This window comes from Argiope bruennichi, chromosome 2, assembly GCF_947563725.1.
Source record: "Argiope bruennichi chromosome 2, qqArgBrue1.1, whole genome shotgun sequence".
Classification (NCBI taxonomy): Eukaryota; Metazoa; Arthropoda; class Arachnida; order Araneae; family Araneidae; genus Argiope; species Argiope bruennichi.
The window spans coordinates 107,421,225-107,432,461 of record NC_079152.1 but is presented as its reverse complement, the minus strand read 5'-3'; the positions used below and the strand labels follow the sequence as shown (position 1 = coordinate 107,432,461).

The window sequence follows — 11,237 nt, the reverse complement described above, 5'->3', positions numbered from 1 at the left end:
CGTTGGAAAAAAAAAGCAATTTTTAGTGGTTTGGAAAAATAAATCAGTATTTTGAAAATTAAACTATATGTAATATATTTTAGATCATAAGATAATTTAACGATTTTGAACATTTTTATATGTCATAAAAATTTAACTAAACTATATACAATACATTGTTTCTGGTGCTGAAAACTGATTTAACAGATCTGATAAGAAAGATAAACAATGTTAACTAAATATACATAATGCATATTTAAGTAGGAAGTTTAAATTGAAATAGTAATTAAAATCTAAATAATTAAAATAAAAAAATTATTGTTTTTAAATTATATACAATAAGTATTTTGATACACAGTAATGATGCTGAGTACAATATAATTGAATCATTTGAAATATTTATTTAAACCATGCACAACATATTTACAATAAGAATACTACTCGGCAAAAGAATTAATTTACATTAAACGTATATAATTGTTTGTAAGCACAATAATTCTTTGTGAGCACAATAATTCTTTTTATGCAATAATTCTTTGTGGGCACAATAACTCTTTCTATGCAATAATTTTTCCTCCTATTCAATAATTTGCAATTCCTCCTATGCAATAATTTTTCCTCCTATTCAATAATTTGCAATTCCTCCTATGCAATAATTTTTCCTCCTATTTAATAATTTGCAATTCCTCCTATGCAATAATTTTTCTATGCGATAATTCCTCCTATGCAATAATTCTTCCTATGCTGTAATTCCATCTATGCAATAATTCTTCCTATGCTGTAATTCCACCTATGCAATAATTCTTCTCTACTTCTACATAAAATTTCTCCTCATCGAAATGACTAGATAGAATTCGGTCCAATTACCCTCAGTTTATAGTAAATCTCCTTTTTATATATCCAACTGTAGGAATTATCAAACGAAACAATATCTGAAAAATATAAAATAAATATTAAATAATATATATATATATATATATATATGATCGGTAAAATGAAATTTTGCGCTTAAATATTATTTGCAACTATGCAAATAATATTTAAGTCTAGGCTGTTAGGTTGTTATTGAAACTGGATAAAGAGAATACCTAAAAATTTCAAATTTAAAAGAATTAAAAAATAATTTAGGCACCTATTTTGGTTGAAATGAAGCAATCAGTTCTAAGAACTAAAACATTGTTGAGATAAACTGGAATAATTTCTGTAAATGGTTCTGAACCTGTAACTTGATTCGAGCAATATAATAAATAAAATTGATTTATTACAGCTAAATGTTTGAATAAAGCTCCGAAAAAAAATTTCAGAAGATACAAATTAAATCTCTAGCTATTTATTTGAAATAATTTTTTATTTTTATTTCCTCCATTGAAAAGCATGAAGTTTCCATTCAAAGTGAGTTGAATCAATTTTGAAATTAAACTTACTATTTAAAAGATGAAGAAGCATTTCAAAACCATTATAGCTTTAAAGAAGTAGAATACTTCAGCACTTTACTTACATGTACCAGGCTTTTCACATCTGTAAACACCTGTTTCTGATCCGTAGTATGTATCGATCCTTTGTTTCGGCAAAACTTCAACAATCTTTGAATCATTTTCCTTAAAATGCACACCAAATCCTATATCTTTGTTTTTTGTTTCGAATTCCCACTCCAAAAATGAATTAGCTTCTTTTACTTCAAAGGTAAGAGTTTCTTTCGAGAAACGGGAAACGGTAATTTTTTCTATTCCAGGAGTATTACAGAGTATTTTCTCAGATTTCTTCAAATAATAACTTTCAGGTACTGTTTCCGCATGAATTACCTATGAGTAACATAAATACATTGAGATAATTATGACAAGAAGTTTCAATAAAGAAAACTTTATATGATTCCATGAAAAGTCTGTCCAGTTTATTAAAAACTAATCGACATTGGCGTACGGCTTGTACATTTGTTATATATAGTTAAGTTAAATCTCTCACGCATAACTTTATATTACATTATTTCTTCAAATAATTATTAAGCACCTAATGAAGAAGGCTAATTAATCGATATCCTTTTAATAACATCTCTTTCATTCTGTCCATTTTGTACATAGAATTTACATTTGGAGCATATCTCAAGACGTCACATTGCCATGGCAGTCAAATGGCCAAAACATTTTTTACATGAAAAGTATCTTTCATGGTATTAAACATTCAATATTTTTAATAAAATCTGAGAAATAATAAAATATATTTAACTTAATCATATTAAAAAATGGAACATAATCAAATAAATTTATTATTTGTGGTAATGAAGAGTTATGGAAGAATTGTTGTCAATCATAATGCAATTATTAAAAAAAATAGTTAAATTAAAGAAGAGATTATAAGACAATTAATTTATCATCCTCAATCAGATATTTTTTGAAAGTATATATTGTAAAAATATTTTTTAAACTATAACACTTTTGGATGTCATCGCTGAATACTACAAAAAGCCATGTTTAATGTTTTGATTATATGCTATGATATTATTTGAAAAATCATTAATCATTGCAAATTTCCATCGTTCAAAGAATCGATGCGACGAGTTTGTAATCGATAAGTTAAATAATCCTCTCAGCAGAGTGTTAACGATAACCTTTTTCTTCTTTATTATTGGAATTTACATTAACTTATCATCTTACAATTTGATATTTTTTTTAATATAATTCAACCGTTTCTTTTCACATTACTTAAAATATTTAAGTAATTTAGCGTTTCATGTTTCGAAATTATAATTGTACCGTCTCTCTGTTTTACTTTCCAGTTGTGTCTAAATACTTTAAATAAATTAAATGCATTTCTTATCACCTAAATTATCACAAATGCCCGAATATATGATTCGCTATTCAAAAGCGGTGTATATCTGAAGAACAACTAGGATGATTAATACCAAGTCCGAATTGATGTCCAACAGTTTTGCATACAAATTTTAATAGTATTTAATTTTTCACAAATAAGCTAATTATTACACATTTTTATTGAATTGAATCTTTAGGAATGCTGTCACCAAAGACATTAAATATGGGTTTAAGGCAAGAAAGCACCAGTCAAATTTCAGCCGAAATATATCCAGTAATGTGTGTCATTTCTTATCACTTCGCTTATTAATGAAAATTGTATTAAAGTACATATCTTTTGTTTCTAATATTATTAGGTGCAATATATGTCAAAGGTTTCTTTTCTGTTTCAGAGATTTCTAGAACATTTTTAGATTGAAGAAAGTGTCAAGCAGCAAATTTTCGAATATAACCAGATAATATAGGAAAAAATGAATGCCGATAGCAATTCAGATTATTCTTATATAAATAAATGCTTGGCTAAGCATTATAAACTTACAGAAAAAAATGTTGCGTCTACAGAAATTGAAATGGAAGTAAATATTTCTTCTAATTATTTTCACTCAAAATATTTTCATTCTTCAAAACTGTTAAAACGATAGTAATTTTTATTTCTTGTATATTATGTTTATAAAATATTTTATACATCTGTAATTGGTGCGTTGTTTAATTATTCAAAAAACTGGGGTTCTTTTGTATTAGTAGCTTTCAGCCATTTAGAAAAACCGAAATATGATTGTGTGACTTGGTATTATTTTTATTAAAACAAAAGTAGTGTTTTATAATATTTTAAAATTTATTATTGCATGCTAATTTTATTATAATGTGCTAAGAATTGTTTAAAATTTGTTATTAATATTATCATTACAAGCTTTTAAAATATGTAAAGTTTATAGTGAAGTGCTAAAATGCATGGAGATATTTTTAACACAACTGTATAACGTAATATTTTATTATTATTTTCCATTTCTTAGGTGAATGATTCAGGTGTTAAATTACTAGAATTTGAGAAATTTAGAACAAGAAGAAAGAAGGAAAATGCAATTATTTTGAAGTTGCAGAAAAATATAATGTTCCAAACAAAATTTATTAAAATAATGTATTAAAACTTCTGGATTCCATTCCACCAATACACCATAAGAAGTTTACACTACAAGAACTTGGCAGTCAATCCTGAAGAAATAGGATCCTGTCGGTCCTGAAGAAATATCATCAACTAAGATTTTGTATTTCTTACTTGTGTTATTTTTATGTATCTTATTTTTCCTTAGTTAAAGTATTATTATTTCGCTTACATAATAATTCTTAATAATAATAACATCTTTATAATTACATATTTTCACAACTGCCATTATTATATTTTAACTGCAGAAAATAATATAAATATCTCATTGATTTTGAAAAGCTATAATGGGAAGCATAACTTGCCAAATCTCAATAATGAATATTTTTCTAACAATGGATCAGAACAGTGCTGATGAAAGCAGCTGATTTACAAAGGAAATAATAATGCCATTATAAATACTAATATGGCATACAGTTATCCAGAATAGTTCAACAAATACTAAGAAATTAACAAAAAACTTTGATATATATTTTGATTAATATTTAATCTAGCTTTCAAATCGATATATCTCAGAACTTTATAAATATGATTTTGCGCTCTCTGGTACCTACTTCTTCAAATGCAGATTATAGATTTATACCGTGATTTGCAGTAACAATAGAAATACAGTTTTAATAGTGAAATATTTTCAACATTTATAATTAAATAATACTTAATTTTCTATTCATTTTTATTCCTCCAGTGTTTAAAAGTTTATTTTATGAATTAAATTACAACTGAGCCAATTTGAATAAAAACATTTTTTTATAAATTTGAATTAAATTTCACAACTCACTCTTTTGCAACGAAGATTTCAGAGAAAAAATATCAAAGTTCCAAAATAGATATTTTCTGATATTGAATGATTTAGTCACATTACTCATAGATTCTGCTTTAATTTTCGTATTGTATCTAAATTAAATTCAGAAATATCTAAGTATTTTTTTTTTCATATTGCGAAATAAAAAGAACCATTTACACTCACAAAACTGTTGCACATAGGATCTCCATCAGGATCAGTTCGGTTTCCACCAAGAAAGGCTGGAAGTTCGTCTGCATCAATGATTTCAAGAAGATCTTCCTTCCAATTTTCTACAGGAATTTTTACAGAATGTTAGAATTTAAAAGAATTTCTACATGTCAATGTTGCAGAATTCTGTATAAAAGGATACTTTATTTATGAAGAGACTCCAGATTTATTTCTTAATTTTTTTTCTGCAAATCTAGCTGAAAACGTTGTAGCCTGGAATTAGGAAATACAAAATAATACTAGTAACTAAATATAATCATGAGTAAAACGATTAACTAATTTGGTGAATGGAATATATTGTAAAGTCTCGTTCCAATAAAAGGTAGCCTTATGATCAAATTCTTTATTTACAGCTTTATTTACATAAAATTACAGTTCATCATCTAGGTTAAATGATTCGTATTCGACACAACAAGGATAGTTCCTCGAATTCTTTCGGAGAAACCTCCCTAGGAAACAGCTAGCCGACTCTTTAGCGTTCCCGCAAACAGGCCGTAGCTCCAGGGATCCACTGAATTTTCTCGGGTGGAATTCTAGTCGGACAATCGGACGCTCTCTGCCTCCTTCTTCACAATTCTCCCCTCTCTTCCAATCTCCTTGCACTTTTATCCTGTTCCCACCCTCACTCACATCGGACCATTTTCCCGGTTATCCAATAGTCGTTCAGCAACAACTTCACCGGTCTACCGTCGACCGCGGGAATCCGTTGGGGAGCCACCCTCCACAATGTAAAGAATGCTGGTTTACATCTGTTTCAAATACAGTGCAGGTGGGGTCCCTTATCTGGACTCGCACTAATTCCCCAGATGTCCTTACTTTAAAAGGGCTGACCACCTGGCACTTCTGGAAGCACTTACAATACGGTAGGGCGTCGCCATTGCTGATACTGCTGCCTGGATGCTAATTATGAAGCGTGGGAAAAGAAACGTCACCATAGTCAAGCAGGGAAGAAGCTGAATCATTACAATATATTATGATACAAGATTTTCTTAACATATAAAAATCGATTTTTTTATCTAAAATAAAACGAAACCTACAGAAACTTATAATAATCTATCTAGTTTCTTACTGTTAAACATTTTTTCGTTTCTAAAACTTGACTGGTTAAAAATTATAAGAATAATTCTTCATAGTTACAGACCTGTACCATAAAAACGAATCTTATTGTAGACTGCAGGAGCCAAAATTACTTTTATGATGGGGAAAAATAAAGTGAAGTAAAATGATGCTAAAAGAAAAAAAATGAATTGTTAAATTCTGATATTTTTACTATGCATGATGGTAATTAATTAAAGTTTCATTGTAGTAATTCAATAAATCTTAAATTTTACAAACAATCTAGATGTTTGCGGGAAAGTATGATACAAAGTTCGAAACGTTTCGAAAAAAAAAAAAAAAACACCCGTACAATTAATGTCATAAATCAATTAAATAACAAATACACAATGATTTATAAATTTATTTGCGCAGACATAAATGCAGAGCAAAACATGCAAGAAACATCGATAATTTGGTACAATTATATATATTATATTTATTTACATCCTCTATAATATAATTTAGCACAATTATATTTATTTACATCCTCTAAATAGACTTCATTCAAGGTTTGACAGAAATATGCAAATTTGGTGAAAAGACCATATACCAAATTTTATAATTATTAAAAGGATTTTAAATTATTGTATTTATAGACATATAAAATAATACATTTTGTGTGTGTGTGTGTGTGTGTGTGTGTGTGTGTGTGTGTGTGTGTGTGTGTGTGTGTGTGTGTGTGTGCGTGCGTGTGTGTGTGCGTGTGTGTGTGTGTTTGGACAGCTCCATTTTGTCAAAATCTAGAATTCAATTCTTTTATGCTTGCAATATTTTCTCTTTGTATATTTCATATGCGAATAAGTATGAAGTGTAAAAAGACGATTACTTAAAATATTTCAGTAGAAATAAGGATAAAATCTACAAATATTTAATTAAAATAAAATAAACTAACAATTTAAAGTCAAAATATCTAAATAAGTCTAGATCATGAAGAAATTTAATTTCATTTGAAGCAGATATACACCTTCATTAATTAAACACAATACCAAATTTCATGACTGGAATAAGTTACATCATTTATATGCCATAAAATATATTAGATTTTAAATAATTTTATCATTAAAATAGTAAAAATTCGAATCATCATAATTTATTGCTTAATTGTAGAGAATTAAAGTGGATTTATAACTTACCATTAATGTCAAATACGACTTTTAGTAATTCTGGATAGTTGTCTTGAAACAAATTTATTACAAACTTCGTGAGTTCTATAGCTAGTAAAGCAGAAAATATATTAAAAATTTTTAGAGAATTCAGTATTTCCTTTTTTAATTGGATTTTTTTATCATTATGTAGTTTTTATTCACACCACAATGAAAATATAAAAAAAAGAATATACATACAATTTGTCCTAAAATCTCATTTAATAACTTTAGCACAAAATGCTACAAATACAGAATTCCTGGATTAAGTTTTAAAAAAATAATAAAAATAATATAAAGTGACATTTTCTATAGCCCCGAAGTCAAACAACTTATAAATTAACCTCATTTTGTGGATTCCTTAAATAAGGAGGATTGAAACGTGTGAATACTATTTATTAATAATATGCAGATCTTCTATATGATCAGGAATCTGAATTGTTCAGGAATCTGAAACAAAGAGCCTTATAAATATTTTTCATCAAAATTTTAGTGATACAATTTACCGACTATGAGCAAAGGAATGTGAACAATTTCACCAAGACAAAATGACAAATTAATTTGTACTCAGTATTTATTCGAAAAAATAGAACAAAAAAAAGTTTTTTTTAATGGAACAAAATAAATTTTCTTTATATCTTTCAGTTTAGTTTAGTTGTATTAACGCCCCGTTTTAAAGCGATACTAGGGCTATTTTGGGACAGACCACGATCAGATGACGAGAACGGCACCTGAGTTGGCACCCTCCTTTCCAAACTGCAACACTACACCTTTGGGAGGATGTTTGGCTCCAACAGATTTAACATGCACTAGATCCACTTACACGACGGTTCTTCGGTGGCGTTTCGAACCTGAGTATCCTCCGGTTCCGAAGCCGAGATCTTGCAACCAGGCCACCATAGCCTCGACTTTTCATTGTCTTATGTTTTCGGCTTGATTTTGTAATGCGAACTTCTCTAATACTTTGTATGCTAAATTTTAATCATTTAGCAAATTAGATCTGATCTGATCGGGCCCCTGTTTTTAGATTACATTAGATAATTTAAGTTATTACAGATTAACAAAAGAATTATGACGAATTCTTGAAATGAACTAAACTGCTTTAAAGAAAAGGATTTCTAATTTAACATTCATAACCTAAGCATAGCCATATGGTCCTTTTCTCTGAAAATATAGCAATAAGAATAAGACAATGACTCAGGATTTATAAAATAGAAGGACCAATACTAGGGAGTATAAGATACTCATCCGATAACATATTGTTAGAATTTGGAAAGAAGCTGCATAAACAACCAAAATTGTCAAATAGAAAAAGCTCTCGAAATGGAAGAAATCCCTTTTTATTTTATTTTTTTATTATTATTCTTATATACAGTTTTCAATTAAACTATTGCAGATTGAATTTATAAAAATGGTGCAGAGTTTCTTTTTCTATTAGTAAAATTGTTTAACATAGTTTATTAAAGAAAAGAATTTTTAGTTTACAGACAACATTCTCAATTTAATTTGATGAGCGAATTTAATTAATACATCATATCTTACAAAAAAGAGGCAATGCACAGTAATTATTTTGATTTTATTTTATAATCATATTTCATTTCATAATCAATTTTAAAAAATTCAGAACCAAAATCCGTGCTGATCTGGAATTATGATTAGTTTGGTATCTTAGCATTGATTCTATAGTTTGAAGCATATATTATAAAAGTCAGTTTTATATTGAAATTAAAGATTTCCTATCAAAATTATTCAATAAATGACCAAAACTGGCTAAGAATATTCAATAAAAGTACACGACCCTTTATAGAAAGGGGATATTATGACTTGGCTTGCTTTATGAAATAAACAATTATATGAGAAGATATAAATCTTTTCGAATTTTTCAATTCCTTAGAAACATTTTGAATGCAATTTTTGAAATAAAAGGACAAAATTAAATATCAATTAACAATTGTTTGAGACATACTTTCAGAGAGAAAAATTTCATTATTTACTTACATTTTTTATTCGTAGCTTTGGCAAATGTCATCTTGCCATAGTCATATATTTGCACCATAGTTGTAACTGCTTTCCCTTGCTGTCGAAGAAAAAAAAAATGAATATTTTTCTTAATTAAACTTCAGAAGTTTTTATCTGTTTTTTTTAATTTCTACCGGATAAACTTGTTAACATTTAAGGAAGAATAAAAATTAAGTAGAAAATTAAAGTTATTGTTCTTTTCATCCATTTTCTTATAATCAGAAATTGTAACTTCGTATTACTTGCTTCATTAATATAAGTTACGTTAAAAGATAAAAATCAAATATTATGTTAATTTATGTAAAATAATTTCTACACCAAAAAGAAACCAATATTTTTTTCAGATTTTTAAAAATTACTTAGTTAAATTTCAGAATTTGTCTTCAAAAAATTATAATGTTGTCCTAATTTTCTTAAAATCCAAACTGATTGATTAAATTGATGAAAATATAGGTAAAAATTCAAATCATAAACGATAAAGCTACAATATTTCTCATTCACTTCGCAATGTAATATAAAGAAATTTATATATAAAGAACTGACTGTTTTCTAGCTGCACATATATTCAAATATTTCTTGTTTTTTATAGAATTATAATTATCTTTTAAACTATTACATGTTAAATTAATCTCATTAAGTCCGTTAAATATATCTAATATAACTAGTTAATATAACTAGTCTAATATAATCTATATTAGACTAGTTAAGTCAACTTCATAAATATGGTAAAATAGCTCAAGTTTTCAAATCACGTTTTAAAAATAGGTATTATTAGTAACAACCAACTGCCCTTAACCTTAATGCTCACAATGTTCCGTGTTGGCATCAATAATAATAACTGTTATTTCAGTCATATATTCTAACATTTCATAATAAGATAAAAATTATCTGAAAAAACCATTTAAGTTGTATCGAAAGTGCTAATTTTTATGAAGTGTGTATTTTAATTAATATTTCATTATCATTTTTGAAAAAATAACTAATAGAAGTTCCTAAATGCATTAGGTTTTGTTGATTGAACTCTCTTTTTTATCTTACGGTATTTTGTGTAGTATATCTGAAATATGCAGCAAAAACCTCCTTCAAACATCGGTATAAGATAATGGAAGTAATCTAAGCTAAATTGGCATTTTATTACCACAACAAACTTTGCAAATGAAAGCATTAAAATCTATGTATGTTTATAGATGAGAGTTAAGAAAAAAAATTCACTATGAAAGCCATAAATACAGTTTTTTTTTAACTTTTAACATTAAAGATGTTAAAGAGTTCCTATAAATTTTGCCCACCTTATTTAATTAAACATTTTAATTGGAAGTTTTTTTCTAAATGAAATATTCAAAAAAATAAATGCGCATTCCTTTTTTGGGGAACGTATTATAATTATTTATTTTAAAGTAGGAGTTTAAGAATAGGCTATAAAAACTCCTTGCTCTTCACTTTTGATGCAGAATTCATAATTTTTCTAAGAAAATAATATTTCTACCCCTTGAAATAGCTGTTCTATATTTTTGAAAAGTAGGAATTATATTTAAATAAGTCATTTTGTTGCTTCAAATTTGTATTTACATAAGCTTTATCAAATTTAAGCAATTATTAAGACTGTACAATTTTATAAATTTTGAATAAAATATATTTTAATTAAATAATAATAATAAAAAGTATCGCACATTAGCAAAAATGGGAATTATCATTCTTAAGCAATGGCTTTTTTAAATGATTTTTTAAAAACTTTATATATATATATATATATAAAACTTTTCTATTTTTATGTTCTAAATTTATTTGCAAACACTATAATGCCCGAAAATTCAGCTTAATTGTTTAAAAAATGTGAGAGATTGGAATATTTACTATGAAATCCTAAATTCTTGTAGAGTAGAAAATAATTAAGAAGTTGAAATAAATATTACACATGAATGAAAACTTTATCGCATTTCTTGTTATTTTTCTCACCCAAACTATAAAATAAATTTATCCATTTCTGTCAATAATTTGCGCTAAAGGATTTTATTTCA

The 11,237-nt window shown here is 26.9% G+C and overlaps 1 protein-coding gene across 1 annotated transcript in view; it reads right to left on the bottom strand.

Moving 5' to 3' along the window:
- Positions 1-352: 352 nt before the first annotated feature.
- Positions 353-11,237, bottom strand: part of LOC129962033 (retinal-binding protein-like) — a 30,024-nt gene continuing 19,139 nt past the window's right edge. Inside the window, exons 8-13 of the mRNA XM_056075711.1 lie at positions 9,199-9,277; positions 7,192-7,272; positions 6,102-6,188; positions 4,916-5,022; positions 1,478-1,781; positions 353-911 (exon numbers count right to left, since the gene is read on the bottom strand). Coding sequence (XP_055931686.1) covers positions 823-911; positions 1,478-1,781; positions 4,916-5,022; positions 6,102-6,188; positions 7,192-7,272; positions 9,199-9,277 — 747 coding nt within the window. The 3' untranslated portion in view covers positions 353-822. The remainder of the gene's footprint in view (positions 912-1,477; positions 1,782-4,915; positions 5,023-6,101; positions 6,189-7,191; positions 7,273-9,198; positions 9,278-11,237) is intronic.